This window comes from Hypoxylon fragiforme, assembly GCF_022984875.1.
Source record: "Hypoxylon fragiforme strain CBS 206.31 chromosome Unknown GGS25scaffold_7, whole genome shotgun sequence".
Taxonomy (NCBI): Eukaryota; Fungi; Ascomycota; class Sordariomycetes; order Xylariales; family Hypoxylaceae; genus Hypoxylon; species Hypoxylon fragiforme.
Window position 1 is genome coordinate 2102517 of NW_026054762.1, and position 21936 is coordinate 2124452.

General features: G+C 34.1%; 5 protein-coding genes across 5 annotated transcripts; 2 read left to right on the forward strand and 3 right to left on the reverse strand.

Moving 5' to 3' along the window:
• Nucleotides 1-11899: 11899 nt before the first annotated feature.
• On the reverse strand, nucleotides 11900-12580 carry GGS25DRAFT_378080 (uncharacterized protein). The gene is made up of 3 exons (XM_049258243.1): nucleotides 12326-12580; nucleotides 12132-12260; nucleotides 11900-12058 (listed from the first exon to the last, which is right to left on the reverse strand). Exons 1-3 carry the CDS (start codon nucleotides 12443-12445, stop codon nucleotides 11945-11947), a joined length of 363 nt encoding a protein of 120 aa, XP_049114859.1. The 5' UTR covers nucleotides 12446-12580; the 3' UTR covers nucleotides 11900-11944.
• On the reverse strand, nucleotides 12529-14291 carry GGS25DRAFT_378147 (uncharacterized protein). The gene has a single exon (XM_049258245.1). The coding sequence runs from the start codon at nucleotides 14105-14107 to the stop codon at nucleotides 12836-12838; it is 1272 nt and encodes a 423-aa protein (XP_049114860.1). The 5' UTR covers nucleotides 14108-14291; the 3' UTR covers nucleotides 12529-12835.
• Nucleotide 14292: 1 nt separating this feature from the next.
• Nucleotides 14293-16226, reverse strand: GGS25DRAFT_378106 (short-chain dehydrogenase/reductase SDR). Its single transcript, XM_049258244.1, has 5 exons — nucleotides 15949-16226; nucleotides 15687-15794; nucleotides 15345-15601; nucleotides 14750-15257; nucleotides 14293-14653 (listed from the first exon to the last, which is right to left on the reverse strand). The coding sequence occupies exons 2-5, from the start codon at nucleotides 15721-15723 to the stop codon at nucleotides 14559-14561; spliced, it is 897 nt and encodes a 298-aa protein (XP_049114861.1). The 5' UTR covers nucleotides 15724-15794; nucleotides 15949-16226; the 3' UTR covers nucleotides 14293-14558.
• A 215-nt stretch (nucleotides 16227-16441) lies between these two features.
• GGS25DRAFT_523868 (release factor) lies at nucleotides 16442-17858 on the forward strand (the record flags this gene model as incomplete). Its single annotated transcript, XM_049264504.1, has 2 exons — nucleotides 16442-16529; nucleotides 16633-17858. The coding sequence occupies 2 exons, from the start codon at nucleotides 16442-16444 to the stop codon at nucleotides 17856-17858; spliced, it is 1314 nt and encodes a 437-aa protein (XP_049114862.1).
• An 879-nt stretch (nucleotides 17859-18737) lies between these two features.
• On the forward strand, nucleotides 18738-21800 carry GGS25DRAFT_500123 (alpha/beta-hydrolase). Its single transcript, XM_049261823.1, has 4 exons — nucleotides 18738-19219; nucleotides 19532-19751; nucleotides 19866-20044; nucleotides 20174-21800. The coding sequence occupies exons 1-4, from the start codon at nucleotides 18992-18994 to the stop codon at nucleotides 21638-21640; spliced, it is 2094 nt and encodes a 697-aa protein (XP_049114863.1). The 5' UTR covers nucleotides 18738-18991; the 3' UTR covers nucleotides 21641-21800.
• Nucleotides 21801-21936: the final 136 nt, after the last annotated feature.

Here is a 21936-nt window from a genome sequence, read left to right on the forward strand (position 1 = left end):
TATTATTTGTTAATTAACCCTTTAAATCATAAAAATATATGTTATAATAAATTCCTTATTAAAATCACCATAACCTTAAACTACCAATTATAATTTCTCATAAAAAATAAAAATATTTTTATCTTTAACCTCTTAAACTATTTGTAACTTAAAAATAATTACGCTTTAATAAATTATTAAATTATACACTTTAAATTAAAAAATACCTCTTATAAATAAAACGTTTAACTCCTTTATATCCAAAGCCTTATATAATTTGCTTAAGATAATAATCTTATCGTTTACTTATAATTTAAATGTTAAAATAAAATTATCCTTCTCCTTTACCAAAAAATATAAACTTACAACGTAAAAAAAATCATTAATAATTATAAAATCTTTTTTAAGGATAATAATATAATCGTTAAAATTAAAAATTAACTTCAACAATTACACTTCAAACTCCCTTAATAATATTAAAAACTCCTTTAATTAAATATAAAATTTAATATAAATACTTTTAAATATTAACGTGTCATCTAAAACGTTAAAAACAACCGTAACGTCCTTATTTATAATAATAATAACCTTATATAATCCCTTCCATCCACCCTTTTCCTTATAAATAAACATATCACTACCTATAAAAAATAACATAGAAAATGTTCTTTAAATATTAAAGCCATTTCTTATATTTAAAACATCCTTAATTAATCGTCATACCTTCAACTTTTTAATCTCTACCATCGCTTTCTAAATAATTTAAACCCTTTAAATTTACACCAAAATTAATAATAAATCTATATTAATTTTTAAATATACGTTAAAAACCAAAAAAATAAAAACAAAACCGTTAAAATTAATTATATTATTTACTACCTTAACCATCATTTAAAATTAAAACATTTTTAACCTTAATCCTTAAAATTCTTCGCTTATAATTTTATAAACTCTTCTCATAAAACCGTAATATTCCTTAACTTTACTAATTAATTAATACACTTTCATAAAAACTTAATAACAAATAATTCTTACAATATAAACCTTGTTTTTAAACTTAACGTTATTAAAATTTATACCAACATTATATATAATAACATTTAATAAACTAAAATATATATCGATTTAATATTACCTTAATATTTCCTAAATTTCCTTAATAAAAAAATTCTTCATAAAATAAACCGCTTAAAAACTTATAACTACATTAACGACATAAAAAATAAATCGTTTATTTAAATACATAATATCGATAATTACTTTATAATTAAAATCCACATTAAAATCCTTTAAATTAAACTTAAACCTTTAAAAAACATTACCTTTAATTTAATAATAATAATAAAACTTATTAATTTCCTTAATATTATTAATCTCAACGTTATAACTAGCCTTATTTAATAAATTATATAATTTATTAATTAATAAATAACTAAAACGAATATATAAATATTATAACTTTATTTTTATAAAAAATATAATATCTTTAAAATAAAACCACGGGTGTTTTTATTTATGGGTGACGTTAATAATGATGCCGTTTTTATAAATTAATTAGTTAATAATATTATTAAAATACACTCCTAATCAATCCATATCCTTTAATAATAAAAAAAATAAGATGTTAATATCCATAACATAAAAATCGATATAGTTAAAAAAAATATCGATAATAATTATCCCAAAAAATTCTATCGATTATTTATTTCTAAAATAAATTTAAACTTCTCCTACGTAAGATTTATTTATCGTAACTTATTTATTAAAATACTCCTTAATAAAAATTAAACATTATTTCTTTCTAACCATAAATACTTAAATAACACCTATATTAAGTATAATACCTTAAAAAACATCCTTTATATATCGGTTTAAGAAGAAAATGTTATCGGTTATCGCTACATTCAAGAGGAAGCAAACAATTATATAATATTAAAAAACTTAATTAAACAAATAAATAATAATTAAAAAAAAGTCGTTATTATCATTATAATCTACTTCTAATATTACCGCTTTATTTTCTTATTCCACTTTTAAACTAAAATCATTAAATCCCTTATAATCCGCTAAAAATATTACGTAATTTTTAATTAATAAACCACATTTACTTTTTTATTCCTTTTTAACTTTTTTTTGTTCGTACTTAAAATACTTAATAAATTAATAACCTTTCTTTTTACAAACCTAATATTTACACTTTTATAATTTAAGAAACTTTTTAACATTATACTTACCACCCTTATTTATTTTATAATATTTACGATTTACATAAAATTAAACATCTTCTTCCTTATCATCGCTATTATTAATACACTTATAATTATTTAACTTAACCGTCTTAAAAATCTCATAAGTCCTAATTAACGCTTAAAACTTATTAATTAAATCTTTAAACCTTAATAATAATTCAAATAAAACGTATTATAACTAAAATATAACACGATAAACGTAATAAATAAATATAATAAATTATTATTCCCCTTTAAATTTAAGATTAAACACTTGTTAACATAAAAAAAACTTGTTAAAAAAAACTTATAACACTTTTAAATCACTTTTCCTTATATTTTTCTTGTTATTTTTAACATTAAAAAACATTATTATAATCTAATTATAATAATATTAAATCTTATTTTATTCAATATTAAAATAACGTTCCATAACTAAATATATATTCATAAAAATTTAATAATATAAGACATTATAAAAAAAATATAAAACTACCCTTTTTATAAAGATTATAAAAAATATAACATAAAATTACATTTGTTATATTCCTGCCATGTAATAAACATTAAAAAAAAATCGAAACTTATTTTTAAAAATATTATATAACTCGCCTATATAATTATTCTCATTATTTTAAACCTTCTTAAAATAACCAATAATAATTAATAAACACATCTCATTAAAAACTCGTATAAAAGAAACATTATAATAAATAATACCTTTTTAATTACCAATAAACATTTATACTTACCACTATTAATTAAATATCGATAAAAGTAATAATACCGTTTAAAAAAAAAAACTTAAATTTTTATTAAGATAATTTACTCCTCCTAATATAAATTCTAAAAATAATGCCAAGGATATAAATAAACCTCCTAGTGATAATTTAAAAAGTCTTATATCATTTCCTAAGACCACTTAACTACCTTATAACTACCTTTTTTAATCACTTTAATTAAATCCCTACCATAAAATATTATTATATAAGGACTTAGATGGAGGATCTTTGGGATTTAACGGCTGTAAAAGAGATATTAAGGGTGATATTAATCTTTAAAATTATAAAAATGGTTAAAATAAACTAAAAAATCCAGCCCTAATAAATACTTAAATAAAAAAAAACAAGCCATCACCCATTTATTAAATAAGATTTAATAATTATAAAACCAAATTTTATAATTAGCTAGAAAAGGAAAAAAATAAATAAAACCTTAAAAAAAAGTTGTTAAAATTATAAAAGGATTGAAATAAAGGAGGCAATAAATTTAAAAATAATCGTCTTCTTAAAACAAAGAAAAATATAATAGAAATAATAGATTAAATAAGATTTTAAGGCATTTATAATACTCGTATTAATAATTACCTTAACTATTATACCTTAGAAATAACTAGACTTAATTTTATTTAATACATAAATACCTTTTAAGTTAACGTATTAAATTATTTTATTTAAACTTATATTAAATCTTAAAAACGCTAACGTGGTGGCTTTTACATATTTATTAAGTCAGTTAACTTTTCCGTATAATTATTATTATTTTTACCCATATAAATCCCTCGTTATATAAATATATTTCGTAACGCTATTTATAACACCTTTAATATTTCATTGAAGTTATTTAAGTGGAATGTATTAAAATATCTTTTATATTCTTTAAATATTTCTTTTATTATACAAACATAACTAACACTTTTATCGATTATTTTAAAATTAGTAAAAGCTAATAATACTTAAATATTCTTTTATTCTTAAATAGTAAATAATAATATTTCATCCCACCTAATAACCTTTAAAACAAATTACTACTTTAATAATATTATTTTATTAAAAACGAAATTTAATAACTTATATAACTCGTCCATATCTTCTTAAACAGCAAAATTAACATTAATATTATAACTTTTAGGTTATAATTAAGGCACTAGAAATAATATTAATCCTTTTAAGGTGGTTATTATATTAATAGTTAATGTAAGGGAATTTAAAGAAGAGGGGGAGTGTAAGTTAATATTATTATGTAACGATAAGGGTTTAAAATGGTTAGGTAAAATAAAATTATATTCTATTATAAATAAAATATAAATATTAAAAAAATAATTATTAATATCACTTATATTATTATAATAAAATCTTCCAAATTATCACAATAATAACTTTTTTAACCTTGTTAATTTATATTATTAATAATTTAATAACATTAATTAATATTAATAAATACATACATATAATAAATCAAATAATAAATAAAATAAGAATTATAAAAATAAAATTAATATAATATTAATATTTAAAAGAAAAAGTTTAAATCTAAAAATAAAAAAAAGATTTAACTCTTTATATAATTTAAATTATATAAATACCTCCTTTAGTTATATATATACCGCATTAATACGTACCTTTATCATATAACTACTATTAGTATTACCTTTAATTTAAACGTTATATTTATTATTATTTAATGCGTTTTAATAATTACTTAATATTAATATACCGTTATTTTTAAGGTATAACGAAAATTAAGATATAATAACCCTTAACATTAAACCATAGAAATCACTAAACAATTAATCCTTAAAAACGATAAAATTATTTAAAAATAAAAGCGTAAAAATATAAATATAATATAAAGTTAATTTATATAATAAAGGGTAAATTATTAATATATATTTTATAATTAATTTTATTAATTATATATTTTTATTATTTTTTATCATTTATTTTTAATCGTATTTAATATTATATAATTTTATAAAATAATAAACTTAGATTAAAATTAGTAATATTATATTAGCGAAAAATATAAAAGTAATAAATTTAATATAAATAATTTATTTTTTATTAAAGTAATAACGAATAATTATATTATTAAATGTTTTTTAAAATATAATAATTAATTTATAAATAAATCTTTTTAAGATATTTTTTATAATAATTTTAAAAAATAAATACTTATTTATTTTAAAGTATTAAATTATAACTTTCGTATAAAGGTTATTAAACATTTAAATAACCACGGTATATATAATTTAAATTACGGAAATAACGTTATACGGCTAATTTAAATTTTAATCGTTAAGGAATTTTTAAGGTATTTTAAAAAAAAAGTTAAATAAGTTAAAAAAATTAATTTTAATTTTATTTTAAGGAATAACCTATTTTTTACGGTAAAATTATTTAAAATTATATTATTTAAAAAGTTATTTATTTTAATTAAATTCGAATAAGTTTCGGTTTAAGATTAATAAATTAATTTTTTTAAATTATTATACGAATTTAATGTAGTTTTATTAATTGAGATTTTATATAAAATAACATTTTTAATTTAATATTTTAAATAAGCGATATAAATATAATTTTAAATTTTATTTATATAAGATAATTATTTTCTTATTTTAATATTTATAATCGAGATTATAATAAATAATTTTAAAGCCGATAATTTATGTTTAATTTATAATAAGTTTAATTAAAAAAATATATAAAGCTTTTTTTTAAATTTATTATTTAATTTTTAATTATTTTTATTATATAATTAGTTATTATTTTTTTCATAAATAATGCATAATTAAATAATGTTTCCCTTAAATAAATAACTTTAATATTAACCTTATAATAAACTTAATATTTTTATTATGTCCTTATTTTAAGCATTTACGGATTTAACGAAAATATATATAAACGAAAACTTTAAATTTAACGGAAATAAGTATAATATTTTAAACGAAAAATTAAAGATTTTTAAGAATATATGTAAATAAGTTAATGTGTAAACTTATTAATATCGTAATATATACTCGATAATATTAAAAAAACGAACATTAATGTTTTATTTTAATTATTTAATTAAAAAGGATCTTATATTTAAAGAAGAGCAACACTAAATCCGCAGTAGGAGTACTTAGCTTTTTGTCCGCAGTATGGCGCTAGTAGCGCAGGTCCGGCGGCTCCAGTACACACCAAACACCCAATGAATTGCAACTCATCCAAACCATCTTCAAATTTTCAATTGAAGGTGCCAATTTGAAGCTCTCAATTCAAGGATTAAATTGATTCCGGCTGCACCTCCCTAGGAGCCGTATTGGAGGAGTTATTCGAGGTTGGAGTTGCGACCGGTACCGCGCATGGGCCACCTGCGTTACCACCTTGATTCAGGACACCATACAGGACCGCCTGGAGAGGTCAATCAAAGATCAATCAATATCTCGGTCAATTGAATTTTCTGAGATCTAAAACATATATCAATCAATCCGTCTCGTCGAGGCGACAAAGATGAATGTCTTCGGGGACTTTAGAAAAATTGTTTGGATGGGCTGGGGTGGCGTTGAAGTGGCGTTGAATTGGCTGTGGCAGAGGTACTTGTGCGCGCACCTAAATTTGTATAGGAGACCAGGTAGTACTGCAGACGAAATGCATGTACTCCTACTGCGGATTTAGTGTTGCTCTTAAAGAAATGATAATTTAAACGAAAAACTTTTATTATATAATAAAAAATTAATAAATATATATGTTTAAATAAAGGAGTATAATTATTTATATAATAATAAGGGAAAATCTTAACGTTAATATTATTATATACTTAAAAAAGCTTATTAAATAAATTTAAAAAATATATAAAAACTTATTAATTAATTATTTTAAAAACATTAACTTATAAAAAGAAATAATAAACGCGGTATAAAAACACTTAACATTTATTAATATATTATTATAACTTATAAATATTTTTAAAAACGTTTATTTTAACTTATAAAACGTTATTAGTAATTTATTACGATATAAGGCGTATATAATATATAATTATTAGTAAGTACATACGTATAATAAATTAAGTAATAAGTAAAGTAAGAATAATGGGGGTGAGACTAGTGTAATATTAATGTTTAAAAAAGGAGGCTTAAATCTAAGAATAAAAAGGGGATTTAACTCCTTATATAATCTAAGTTACATAAATACCTCCTCCAGCCATGTACGTACCGCGTTAATACGTACCCTTATCATATAACCACTAATAACGTTACGATTAATAATTAATATTAAATTAATTATACTTATTAAAGCATTAATTAAAGTAAAAGTTTTATACTTAATTATAAGAATTTTATATTAAGTAAAAAATTAAATAATTAATGCGATATTAATAATAATTATTTAAAAAAATATTTTATATATAATAAAGTAAAATGTTAATTTATTAAACATTTAATGTTTAAAAGGAAAAGTAATCGTTTTAATTATTACCGTTTTATTTAAATATAAAAATATAAAAATAATAATAATAACTTTATTACATTTTTTATTAATTATAAAGAAATAAAAATAATTCTTATTAAATTAAAGGATAAAATAAACATTAATTATAATATATAAATAACGTAATAAAATTAAAACGAGTAAAAATTAAAAGGAATTTTTTAATATATAACGATATATAATATAATAAATGGTAAAAAAATTATTATTATTTTAATTAATTAATTAATATATTATATATTTACCGGTTTTAACACATTTAATAATAAGTTAAATCATTTATTAAATTTCGTAAGGAAATTTTATAATAATTTTTATATATTTTACCTTAAAAATTAATATTCGTTAATTTTCTAAAATATTATATTAAATATAAAAGCCGTTAAAATATTTATAAAAAGCTAATAATAATTTATAATTAATTATTTATTAAACACACTTTTATATTCTTTTATAACATATAATAATAAGCTATAATAACTTAAATTATAGCTGTTTTAAATTAATTAAGTATTAATAATATAATTATTTTTTTCTTTTTTTTTTATATATATACTTAAATATACGGTTTTTTCATATAATAATAACAATTATATTTTATTAATTTATTTAAGGTAAAATTAACCTTATAAAAACTTAAAAAAGTAAACGTATTTATTAAAATTTCTCCGGCCTTTCTTTAAAAAAAAATATCTAAAAGTGATTTATCGGCTTGTAGCCCTTCGTAAGCTTTGGGACAAGCCTTCGAATTATTTTTAGATATTTTTTTTTTCAGGAATTGCTGCGTTGGCTGAAGAAATTTTATTTATTTAATTAAAAGATTATCTTAGAAAGTTAAAAAGGGGTTGAAAGTTAAAAAAGGGTTAAAAGTTGGGAATGGGTGATGGAAGGAAGGCGTGACCATCTAGAGGATAAGGTTTAGTAAGTTGTGGTAATAGCAGCTATGGAGATGCTTATATGGCAGTAGTTATGGACAGCTATGGCAGCAGTAATCATGGAGATGCTTATATGGCAGTAGCCATGGATAGCCACTCCCGTGGCTATCCACGTCTTAGCTAGGAGACACGTGGCTAAGACATTTAATTTTCGGTCCTTCCAACCGATAAGATCTTTTAATTTTTGGTTACCTTAGCTAACGAGACTTTCCAATACAACCATTTAACATGGTTATCTTAGAAACACTATTCCCCTTATATTTTTATCCCTATATATTAGTAGAGTCGTAAAAGCCTTAACGCACAAGCCATCGGCAAAGCCTTAAGTAACTTAACCAACCATAGCAAAAGATAAGACTCAAAAAATTAATCAGTTAATTAATATATAGAAAAGAAAAAAAAAGCTAAGCTCTTAACGTCTTAAGCTAACTATATATATACCGATAAGGTTTAATAAGCTATGGTAATAATAATAAAGATATGCCCATACGGCAACAGTTATAAATAGCTATACTTATTCACATTTATAGCCATGTCTTAATAAAAAGCGTTAAAAGAAACGTACGGCTATGGTTAACAAAGTTTAAGATAGTTAACATAAAAGAATATAGCTAATAAAAAGCGTTTGTTTTAAAGAAATGTAGCTAATAAAAAGCTTTTAAAAAAAACGCACGATTATTAAATAATTAACGTTAAGAATAATTTAACCAATCCTAATTTTCCTACACAAGTTTTTAAAAATTACAAAAATATTTAATAACATAATTAATTCAATAATTTCTCATAATAATTTCCCATAATAATTTCCCATAGTAATTTTCTAAAAAAGTTCTAACATAAAAATATCCTCCGAATAAATTAATTTTAAAACACTTATAATAAATATAACCGTTATTAATATTATTAACTTTAAATACCCACTTTATTATAATATAAATATAACAATAATATAATATAAAACGTAATAATATATTAAAAATTTAAAAAAAAAATATATAATTAAAAAGATTAACTTAATAAAAAAAAAAAAAAAAAATTAAAAAATAACGTAAAAAAAGAACTTAACTTTATACATCTTAACTTTTTAATACTTTTTTAACATATTATAAAACGGTATTATAATAACCGATAAATAACTTAAAAAAATATTACACGTAAATAAAACTCATAAAAATAATAAGTAAAATAATATAAATACCTTCACTTTTTTCCTTATAAAAAAAACATAATAAACCCTTTTACTTTTATTACCCCTTTTTTACCCTTTACACGTTAACGCCGTAATAAAGTAATCACACACATTAAACGTATAACCATATAATAATAACTTAATTTATACCTTAACGATACACCCCTTAAACCGTTATTTTATATTATTATAAAAAGAAAAATTTACTAATATTAAAATACCATTAAAAAAAAATAAAAAATATGGATTAATTATATAATAATTAATAATATATAATCACGTAATATAATTACGCATTTAAGTAAATTTATTTAAATAATTATTTATAATAATCTTTTTTTACTTCTTAAATATTAATATAATTATACACCATATATTTAATATCTCATTTAACGTTATTATAAAGTAATAACATATTTATTATTACTTATTATTATATTATAATATATGATATATTTAATAAACCTTATCCATTAATAAATTAAATTAATATTATTAATTTAAGTAATAATTAAACATAATTACGCCGGCGTATTAAATATTTTTAAAAAGTTAATTATTAAAATTATTTTTAATTATAATTATATTAAATATCGGATTAAAATATTTATCGTTATAACACGTTCCTTAGTTTTATATCGCGTTATATTTAAAGTAAAATTAAATTAATATATAAGGTTATAAGTTATTTTAACGAGCTTAGCTTAAAAATTAAAAAATAATTAAATTATATCCGTTTATATTATAAATATATTTTTTTTTAACTTATATATATATATATATAAGGTTAAAAAAATAATGTTTTTTAATTTTTAATTTAAATATAAATTATAAAACGTTAATTAAAATAACACTTTAAATTATTTTAATTAAAATTATTAAAATATTATTATATTCGTTAATAATTATATTATAAAAGCTTAATTAAATAATTTTAAATTAAGTTATTAATAAAAATAATTATAATATTTAACTTTAAAAACCTTTTTTATTTAATTATAACGTTTAAAAAGCTTTTAAAAACGTGACGTTTTAATTTTTTTTAATTAAAATTATATTAAAAATTATTATACTCGTTAATAATTACGACATAATAATTAAATTAAATTATTTTAAATTAAGTTTTTAATAAAAGTAATTATAATAAATAGCTTTAAAAACTTTTCTTATTTAATTATAATGTTTAAAAGGTTTTAAAAAACGCTTTAATTATTTTTATTTTTTTTTTTATTTTAAGATTATTATAATAAGGTAAGATATAATCGCGTTAACACCGCGTTAATAATAATTTAATTTAACCTAATTATAAAATAATTTATAACTTATTTTATAAACGTTTTTAAATCTTACGTTTAAATTAATTAAAAGTTTAATAATTAATAAATAAGATAAACGTAATTAAATATTTTTATTTAATTAATTAATTAATTAATTAATTAAATTAATTATATTTTAACGAAAATTTAATATTATAAATTTAAATTATAAATTTATATTTATTTTTTTAACTTATTTAATTATTATAATTAATTAAAAATTAATATAACTAAAAAGATATATAAGTATAAACTTATAGTTTAAGTTTACTGAAATAAGTTATAAGTAAATGTAGATATAATGGATTAAAAGAGATATATTAGGGTTTATTTTTAGTAGTTTTGTTGCTTATATTGCCTTATAACGTTTAAAGGGATACACAACACCAACAATGCATACCTATGTACATAAATACATACAACGTACGGATACACCAGGAAAATCATACAAATGGATCTATCATTCGTATTGGAGCTTGAGCCATGGGAAATCTAGACCCGCTCAGCATCATGAGATACGATAGTTTCGTAAAGGCAGCAAAGCCCCTGAATTGCATTCTTACCTTCTACTCCGTACATACTACATACCTCGGTACTGCACCTTTATCCATAGCAACCCTACCAGTCCAATGTTGGTTGTAGGTATAAAGACCCAAGGACTGACTCCTTACTGTACAAACACCTGAAGAAGGGGACGCCCTTCGAAGCATGATGCAAAGCATGAAACACATGGAACAGTGACATTGTATTGTCATCTAATGAACATTCGAGAAGGAGCTCACGCTGAGGTGCCAGCCAACCTAAGCAAAGCCCGCATGTCGCTGAGTCCGTCCGCTATGGTGCCATACCATAATCAACCCTTCACGCTCGATTCCCCTCATAATCCTGTCAACCAGCAATATTCGCCTAGCATACTCAACATAGGTAGATGGTCGAAGGTACGAAGTATGTAGGTAACTAGGTATACTTCCAAGAGATACTTAATTCCATGGCTGGCACTCCACTCCCAAATCCCCGCTACTCTGCTTCCTCGGCCCTTTCACTAGCAGTGAACCGACGAAAACGCGGTGGTCACAGCAGCAAGCCCGTCGACTGGCTCGAGGCTCAAGTTTTCGTTGCAAACGATGCCCATACTCCTGAAATAAAAAGGATGCTCCTAGACACGAGAATAAGCGGCCTCTGTTAGCCTCATCGCACAAGAACCCATGGGGGAGCATTTCACGGCCTACCAAACTAGCAAAGAAGCCAACGATCATCCCTTTGTCCGGCTTTAGGTATTCGGGACGCAAGAAAGAAGTCGCGGGCTCAACGGCGCTGAAAGAGGGAGCTTGGAATATGCGATCGTAGTTGGTTTTTATCTAAATCAATGTAAGTCGAAGGCCGTTAGGTACCGGTAAGGGTTTGCGCCATCGAGTATACTTACGATAAAGCGATTGACCTCGAACGGCCGCTTATAATGAACGGTCAGACTTATTATGCGCTCGCCTTGACTGGAATTGATATCAAAATGCTTCATCGCCGGCCGAGGATGCTCCCATTCCATGTCGGGGATTACACCAATACTGAGCGAACGCTGGTCGCCATTGGGATAGGAATAAGAGAATTCGATTGCATGGATATGTGTAGTTCTGGGTACGCATGTCACTAAAAGAGAGTCAACTGTCCAAGTCGTGATCCTGGTGAGATAAGGGAGATCCTCTCCGTCTCGCCCTCCGAAATATATCACTTCAAATGGAGGAAGACATATATTTTGACAGAAATTTATATGCCCGCATCCAAGGAAACTCAACTCCTCCGAGGGAATTCCTCCGTACTACATATGACGTTCCGTGAAGCGGAGCTGGCTCAGAAGGGTCGGTTTATTGGAAGCCGGGGACATGTCACTGACTCCTAATGAGGTCATTACCAAAGCCTGACATAGTTAGACGAAGCACTACGATGACAGCCAGTCTGGAGAACCTACGTCGAAATCTGCTATCAGCATTTTTATCCCAAGCCGTAGGCCGTCCAACGTGGGGAAAACAACAGGTCCATGTGCGAGGCCGTCAAATTCTCCAACCCATCTTGAGGGTGGTCCTGTTTGCGGTATCACTCGAAGACCTCGGATTCCTCTGGAGTCCATCGATACATGAAAGCCATTCAAACGTAATAATAAAAGGGGGGGTTCCCAAGTAACCTTCGTCTCTCTGTCAGGGCAGCAATAGCCGAGGCGAGAACCAGGGTAGTCTTTATAAGAGAGTCGAATACCAGAAACGTAGGTTTTGGAATTTATCTTGACGGTGGATACATAAACCTCAGGGTGGTCGCGGATACTCTCAGATGTATTTTCCAGCGTTGTCGCCTTGGCTCTCATGGGCCCCATATTCGCAGCGCGGGACATTCGGCGGAGACAAATCCAGGCATACTCGGTCGCAACACCATTCTTTCGAGGAACAGGAGTTCCAGAACATTCATGGCAGGCTTTTCGCGTTTCGGTGAGTTCTCGGAGACGACGTGCCAACTTCCACACCCGTTGCCTGTTCCCCAGCTCCCCTTGCTGCGCGAGCAAGTGAATGCGTCGATAGATGGCTTTCCAGTTCATGTCGGCTTCCCGGAAAGCGCCTGCTTCCCAGATAAAGTCAAGTTCATTTCCAGGCCAGAAACGAGAATGCCAGAACCGATTCGACAAGGGTGTAACGGTAAAAGCTCGTGATGCTCGCCTGAGCCTCTTTACATCAACCCAGTCCAGAAAAGTCAGGATCATTTCCAGAATTGTCTCGCAAAGCCCGGAAAAGGGGTCTCCATCGTTATTGTCACCTTCTGCTCTCTGCGGGGGTTTGGGAGTAGCCTGTTGACCACATTTATAAGGTCGAGTCGTGGAAAAGATGAGGTGTAAGTTAGGATTATAGAAAGGGTTTTGACTGAGTACTTCCATAATAGTAAACATGCTTCGCGGGCGAGATTCGTTACCGTAGACATCTCTTTGGGCAGTGATCGGGCTGATAAGTCCCTTGTAGTCATGACCCCAGTCGAGGATCATCTCGGGCAGTTCTTTCATGAACGGCAGAGTCACGCAAAGGTCAAATAGATGCGGAAGATCGACATGAGACCCATAGCACGAATAGACTTGCCAAAGAACCTGCCAGTAGCAAGTATGGAATGCAAATCCGAATGCTAATGGCGAAGTCTTGTCCTCCTTTTTGTCAAGGAGGTCTATTTCCATCATCTTTTGATGTTCCGGAAATACGAACAACTTTCTGGCTGCATCGTCGACCGGAATCCAAAATTCGTCGCTTACGACCTGGACAACATTTGAAAGGCACACTGCCTTGATGCCGGGAAGCACATAAACTGCCAGGGACAAAGTCAGCCAGTTGCCGTGGTATCAGGTCCACAGAAAGATGCGATGTTTTCTATACCGGCGCGGAATTCCCGCAGCCATAACTGCAGCTCTTTATTTATCGAGGCTGGTGCGCCGCAGAGAACGCATGAGGGTGGACCGAACCGCGCTGTCTTGATGAGCGCTTGGTCACTCATGATTGTGAAGCTGCTGCTTTGTAAGTATGTGATGGTAATATATTGAGATTCAACATTGCATTGTCGGTTAAACTTCCACAAAAGTTAGGTAGGTATCCAACGTTCGTGTGCAACATTAAAGTGAGTACATTATGTATGCATTATGTATGTACATACATAGTATTCGACTTGAAGTAAGTGTATCTGATAGTACAGGTTTGGAAACTGCCATGGGGCCTGCCACAGAAGTCACAGCCTGCACAGTGAATTAGACTCTGGACTACATCAAGACTACCTACCTACTAGGTAGGGTAGTTATTAAAAGGTGTATTCGACAAAGCTAACGACGCACCGCCATCCACCACCAAAGTATGGCCATTCACATAAGTTGAGGCCGGAGAAGCAAGAAATGCCACCGCGTCTGCAACCTCGGAAGGTTGGACTAGCCTACCCATGGGAAGATCACCAACTATGGTTTTCTTATGTTCTGGCGACGCCTCAAGAAACTGGTCCATCATGGGCCCCGAGACATATCCAGGCGCAACGGCGTTAATCCGAATGCCCCTTGCCGCATTCTCGAGGGCTGCCGTTTGCACCATCCCCTTCACTGCATGTTTCGCTGCGTTGTAGTTACCCGCTCCTAGAAACACACCCTCCGAGGCTATCGACGTGAGTATGACGATTGAACCCCTGACTGGCGATTGGTTGACAGTTGGATTCGGCACTATGGCGTCCTGCTTATCCATAACACGCAACGCAGCCCGGGTCATCAAAAAGCAGCCTATATTATGTACATCATCCTGGCCGCGGAAACTGGCAAGGGTCATGTCGCGGATGGGAGATAGTGTTTTATTCCCGAACTGTTTGATTTTGCCAGCATCCCAATATGAGCCAGATGTTCATGAAGAGTCAAGTTTTGTAGGTGAGAAGAAATAAAGAAGACCTACGCCAGCAGTGTTGACAAGTACGTCAAGGCGTCCATAAGTCTTGGCAACCTGGTTAACTAAACTATCGACGCCATCCTCGTCACGCACATCGACTGAGTGGGCAGCTACTTTGAAAGACTCAGAACTGGAGGATTGCCTGATGCTTCGACATAGTGTCGCTGTCTCCTCAGCGGCATCAAGGTTCAAGTCGGCGCAGACCACGATATCGGCACCTAAAGAAGCCAGCCGCTGGGCGACAGCTCGACCGATTCCGCTACCTGTTTCCAGTCAGAGTGAGATTTCGGTTGGAGGCTTGGCTTGAATGGCGAGTTACCGGTAGCAACGGCGGGATGGATTACTTACCGGCACCTGCTATAAGAACAACACCACGAACTTGCATGCTGGACGATACTTTTCTTTGTAGGTAGTGAAGGAGGTATGGGTGGATAAATTACTTAGTAGGAGCTTCGCCTGAAGCAGGTAAAGAAGGGAGAGAGAAATAGACATGTCAGCGATGCTATCATCTAACCTACGCCTCTCTCCCGTGGTAAACCCATGTTATTGTCACCGCCCCTCACTTACATACTTCCTAGGTACCCACTTGCCTACCTACCCATGAACATACAGCTTTATAGCAGGCCACAAGAATCCTTCCAACCAGATACATAAGTTAGAATGTTACTTAAGGCACATATCATCACATGTGCTTGCAGTTGTGGAGAGGTTCTTGTTGATACATGTAAAGGGGAATGTAGATAAGTGGCTCAGCAAGAAATAGGACATGAAGTCATTTTCACATTCTCATACTTGAATTGATGATAAGACTGAGAATGTTCAAGTAACAGATCCATTCTTAAAAAGGGTTTCTTAAAAAGGGTTTAGCTGAACTTTTGAAGGTTAAATGGTGAGAATGTTACTGCATAGTACAACAAAAACCTTATCTTATGTAATCATTTAACGGTAATATGTCAGATTAGTCAGAATATTAGGTAGGTAAACTCCACAATTTTCTCAGATCTTCAATCTTCCCGATCTCCAACATTGAAAGTTTTTGTTCCTTTCAAGTTGCCAATTCCAAAACTTGGCCGTTTTTTTAAAAGTGATTTAAGGGGACAAGCATGTCGACAGCGCAATGGGTCTGCCGTAGTTGCTTTAAGGCATTGGCACAACCCAGGAGTCGACAGTTCCTGCGGTTATCTAGCACAAGTGCGCACCCTCCAATATCATTCATCTCATGTCTTCCTGTCTTCCTGTCTTCCCTTTACATATATAAAGTATAGGTACATATAGCTAATATTAATTGTTCAAGCCTCAAACGCCATCCTACCGTCCTTTCTTCTAAAACGCGCAAATGCTATTGCTAGGGAACATGCTAGACTTGCTACCGCACTCACCTATGAATTCGACCCCAAAGTTGCAAAAAAAGTTGGTGAACTATCGCGTGTCGCCAATGCTTTGAGAGACTGGAATCTCGCCGAATCATCTATAATAGACCTTACAGCTCTTGTATCGTCGCCAGATCCCGAACTGAGTCAGCTAGCTAAAGAAGAGCTGGCGACTACACATGCGAAAATTGAAGGCCTAGCGACCGCCCTGAAAGTCTCCCTGACTCCGCGCGATCCTTTTGCAGATATGCCCTGCCTGCTTGAAGTGCGGCCAGCACTTGGTGGGATGGAAGGCCGATATTTTGCGGACGCCGTATTCCGCATGTACCGACTATACTGCTCTCGCAAAGGTATACGACACAACGTATTGAAATATGAAACAGTTATTGGAGGCGATTCTATGATGGCCGGCCAGAGCGAGTCCCCTTTGAATGAGGGTATTCTCGAGATCCCGGATCCCGGTGCATATGAACATTTCCGGAGCGAAGCGGGCATGCACCGGGTGCAGCGTGTACCTAACACAGAAGCGAGCGGGCGCACCCACACGAGTGCTGCCGCTGTGTGGGTTCTGCCGTCGTTTCCCGAGACCAAGAGCGACACCCTGACTGAACAAAGCTACGACGACCCGAACAGCATCTTCTACGTTAATCCAAAAGAGGTTAGAGAAGAGAAGATGCGCGCAGGAGGCGCAGGAGGCCAACACGTGAACAAGACGGAGAGTGCGATTCGATTGACGCACGAACCGACGGGTATCACGGTATCTATGCAGGACTCACGATCACAGCATCGAAACCGAGCATCCGCATGGACGTTGTTGCGATCGCGACTTGCGGCGCGCCGGAGGGAGGCGCGCGAGGAAAAGGCGATGGCGCTGCGAAATAGTGTATTAAGCAACGACATGATCCAGCGCGGCAACAAGATCCGGACTTACAATTACAGTCAGAATCGGTGTACAGAGCACCGTAGCGGCCTAGATGTGCACAATCTGCCAGACGTGCTGGTCGGCGGCGAGACCTTAGACAAAATCATAGAGAGCACTAGAGATTGGCTAGTCAAGCGGGATATAGAGACTTTGATGGCAGAAGAGGAGGCAGCTAATGCACCCAACACACCTAGTACGAGTACGGGTAAAGGGAAGAAGAACAAATAATTCTTCACCATCATTACTCCCTTGTCCACATTAAAGCAATGTGTATATCAGCCACGACATCGATGAGGAACATCTATCTTGCATGACGACTTGAACAATGCCAGCTGCCGTATGCAAGTTCAACCTCGAGACTTGGACGGACGCGAATAAGATGACCTTGATTTCTGTCAGCTAAGCCGAACCGCCCTTCTCTAGTTGACTTTATGGCAGTCAAAAAAGCAACACCAGTGTTCATACAGCTATGTCGCAACAAATGAAGAGAATATTTTCCTTATGCCGGCTACGACGCGAATTATCTAGAACGGTGAGCAAATTGTTTGTATATACGGGTGAGCTTCTCTCTCCATTTTCTTCCCATTGTACTAGGTGGGTTGGGAGCTCTCAGCTCTCTGGTTCAAACCCAAAACCAGACGGATCGAGTATCCATCTCCGTGCTATATCGTACAATCGTATTGTACGATGGTGTACATATGCTACACTATCTTAGGCCCAGGGGCTTTTTCGTTTTACCTAGTCTTAAAAACTTCAATGTTGCGAAAGTTCGTGTTCTCGTATAACTACCACTGCTATCTCGTCAATCAATCCACCTAGGTTAGATAGTATCTAGCGGGATGAGGCAGTTGAGTGAGGTAAGGCGAATGATTATCTCATGTAGCTACTACTAGGTTAGCCTGCTGCCTACTACCTACGCACATATTCAGGTACACGTATAAATGTAGGTGCCAGTGGTAGTTTAGTTGCTTATCAACAAGCCTGTAAACTGGTACGGATGGTGGTGAGAGCTTCCTAAACAGGCATAAGCAGTCGGGTAGGGGCTAGTTAATCAGGGCTAATAAACGGCATCCGTCCTTATTAGTTATTCCCCACAGTCGATGAATGGCAACAAACATTGACGATCCGGTTTGGGGTAAGATTGGAGAAGCTTGTTTTATTTACACCGGCAGGGCATTATCCATTATCTGTCTGTAAAAACTAGACGAATTATACCGAGATGGATGTTCCTCGAATTGGAACCGTCTCGGTTTCACTGTCTCAGATTTGTACTGTAGCTCGCTGGTCTCGTCTTCCATCCCATCCCAACCCCCCTCATTCCTCATCGTGGTACCTAGGTAGGTAGGTAGGGATGCTTCTTCATGCTATGTAGGTATACCACATGTGCAGATACTGATACTCCTCCCCATCGTGAGACGAGGTCGCATTATGACATGGGTGACGACAGGTCTTGTGTTATCTCGCACGAGCGACCTACCTATCTTAGCCAAGCGAGCAACAATACCTACAATAGCGAATGGGTTAAACACGAACGAAGCTCTTCATCCATGATAAACTCTAGGTTACTCCACTCCACTGATTGCCCTACTGTAGGTACAATACTAGGTAGCTGATCTGCCGTCTGTAACCCGACCCGGGGTTCTCGGAACTTCAAGAGAGATTTGTGTCTGTCCTGCACGACACGGCACCTCTTTGCATTTCTTTTTTTTTTCTTCAAGCTCTGCTTTTGCTTTTGTTTCGTTTTTTTTTTCTGTCGAAGCAAGCAAGTCTTTTTTTCCCTGGAAGAATCTTGGCGCAGATTCATTCACCTTGCAAAACCAATCAATTGGGGGGAGGGGACTGGACAAGACAAGTCTTAAAGAAAGAATCGCATCTTGACTTACTTCTTTCTCACGTCCAAGTGTAGTAGGCCGGCCAATATCATGCATTGGCTCACGCTTGCGTCCGGGCTTCTGCTCTCCGCGGCGACTACCACGACGGAGGCCAAGAGGAGCTTCCAGCATGTCGGCAAGAAGGACATGACGCCCAAGTCCGCCGTGCCGGACCTCGAGAACGACTTGGCGCATTACTTGGCTACGCGACAGGTGCCCGCGCCCAAGTTCGCGAATGAGAATACCACGAGTACGCTATACCTCTTCTCCTAACTACTCACTGGTTTAGCGACAACAACAACAACATACATAGGGTTAATTAAGCATGAGTGAAGCTGACTAAAACGTTTTTGTAACCAAACAGAATTCGCCGTCGACGGCACCAAGATCCCTGACGTCGACTTCGACGTCGGCGAGTCCTACTCGGGGTATCTCCCCATCAGCGACGACCCCAACGACACCAATGAGCTGTTCTTCTGGTTCTTCCCGACCTCCACGGTAAATAACACCGAGAAGGAGATTTTGCTGTGGCTGAACGGTGGTGTAAGCATCCATCCATCCCCTTTCCTTTCTTACCTTTGTACCTACGTTGTTTGGCACTACCTACCTACCCAAACTCTGCATGATCCCATTGCAAGCATCCAAGGCACAACGCGCTAACACACACCACAGCCCGGCTGCTCCTCCTTCGAGGGCCTCCTCCAAGAAAACGGCCCCTTCATCTGGCAATACGGCACCCTAAAGCCCGTGCCGAACCCGTGGGCGTGGAACCGGCTGACGAACGTCGTCTGGGTCGAGCAGCCGATCGGAACCGGGTTCAGCCGGGGCAAAGTAACCGCGACGAGCGAAGAGGACGTCGCGGCGCAGTTCCTCGGGTTCTGGAAGAACTTCATCGACACGTTTTCGCTGCAGGGGTACAAGGTGTACATCGCGGGCGAGTCGTACGCGGGGCTGTACTGCCCGTACATCGCGTCGGCGATGTTGGACGCCGACAACACCGACTACTACAACGTGTCGGGGATGCTGATCTACGACCCCGTGCTCGGCGACGACGTCGTCCAGGACTCCGTCACCACCGTCCCCTTCGTCGACTACCACCACAACCTCATGCCCTTCAACGACTCCTTCAGCGCCTACATCCACGGCCTCCACGACTCCTGCGGCTTCGCCGACTACAACGCCAAGTACCTGACCTACCCCCCTCCGGGCCCCCAGCCCGCCGGCTACGGCGAAAGCGTGTCGCGCGAGTGCCGCTCGCTCTGGGGCGCCGTGCTCGACCAAGCGCTCAGCATCAACCCGTGCTTCGACGTGTACCAAGTGGCGACGACCTGCCCTCTGCTCTGGGACGTCCTCGGTTTCCCCGGCTCCATCGGCTATCTTCCGGCGGGCGGGGAGATCTACTTCGACCGGGCGGACGTGAAGGCGGCGATCCACGCGGACGCGAACACGACGTGGGAGGAGTGCGCGTCGGGCGACGTCTTCGTCGGCGGCGACTCCTCCGACCCCTCCAGCTGGCGCGTGCTCCCGCACGTCATCGACGCCACGCAGAACGTCATCATCGGCCACGGCTCCCTCGACATGATCCTGCTCCCCAACGGCACCCTCCTCGCGATCCAGAACACCACCTGGGGCGGCCAGCTCGGCTTCCAGTCCCCGCCCACCGAGCCCTTCTTCGTGCCGTACCACACCCTCAGCACCGCCGACGAGATATACGCGGAGACGGACCCCGTCAAGCTCGCCTCCGTCGCCGCCGCCGGCGTCTTGGGCACCGCGCACACCGAGCGCGGGCTGACCTACGTCGGCATCGACCTCTCGGGCCACATGGTGCCGCAGTACGCCCCCTCCGCCGCCTTCCGGCAGCTCGAGTTCCTGCTCGGCCGCGTCGACGGGCTGAGCTCCGTCCAGCCCTTCACCATCGAGCCGGGCTACCCGCAGCCCAGCGCGGGGGACCTGGGGAACGGCACCGGGCCGGGCACGGTCGACGAGAGCGGTGCTGCGGCTGGGGCCAAGGCGGCGGTGACGGCTGGTGTGGAGAAGACGGGCGGTGCTGCTGCTGCGGCGGCGCTGCGGATGGGTGGTGGTGGTGCGGCGGCGGCGGCGATGGTGGTGGCGGGAGTTGCGGTGGTGGTGAGCTTGTGATGAATGAATGATGGGGCCTGGATAGGTAGGTAGGTAGGTAGGTTTGTAGTAGTTGTGTGATGAATAAAATTAATTTGATGAATAAAAAGGAGAATGAGATTAGTTATGTAAATACTCCGTCTTTGAGTTTAATGTATGCCTGCCTACCTTAGTCTTTGGCGATTTCTATTACGTATTGCTCCCCCCTAACCTTACCCACCCACCTACAAGCAAAGACGTTTACACAGTTACAGGATCTGCAAGTATTTAATAGATATTTGCAGTTAAAAGATATCAACATCATAGTACTCAGCTTC

Coding starts and splice junctions, on each gene's coding strand:
- GGS25DRAFT_378147 (XM_049258245.1), bottom strand. CDS start 14,107: ATGATGGAAATAGACCTCCTTGACAAAAAGGAGGACAAGACTTCGCCA.
- GGS25DRAFT_378106 (XM_049258244.1), bottom strand. CDS start 15,723: ATGCAAGTTCGTGGTGTTGTTCTTATAGCAGGTGCCG. Junction 15,602..15,686: donor TGTTCTTATAGCAGGTGCCG/GTAAGTAATCCA, acceptor GACTGGAAACAG/GTAGCGGAATCGGTCGAGCT. Junction 15,258..15,344: donor TACTTGTCAACACTGCTGGC/GTAGGTCTTCTT, acceptor AAAATCAAACAG/TTCGGGAATAAAACACTATC.
- GGS25DRAFT_378080 (XM_049258243.1), bottom strand. CDS start 12,445: ATGGAATGGGAGCATCCTCGGCCGGCGATGAAGCATTTTGATATCAAT. Junction 12,261..12,325: donor TCGAGGTCAATCGCTTTATC/GTAAGTATACTC, acceptor ACATTGATTTAG/ATAAAAACCAACTACGATCG. Junction 12,059..12,131: donor TTGGCTTCTTTGCTAGTTTG/GTAGGCCGTGAA, acceptor TCTCGTGTCTAG/GAGCATCCTTTTTATTTCAG.
- GGS25DRAFT_500123 (XM_049261823.1), top strand. CDS start 18,992: ATGCTATGTAGGTATACCACATGTGCAGATACTGATACTCCTCCCCAT. Junction 19,220..19,531: donor ACTCCACTGATTGCCCTACT/GTAGGTACAATA, acceptor CTCACGTCCAAG/TGTAGTAGGCCGGCCAATAT. Junction 19,752..19,865: donor CGCGAATGAGAATACCACGA/GTACGCTATACC, acceptor GTAACCAAACAG/AATTCGCCGTCGACGGCACC.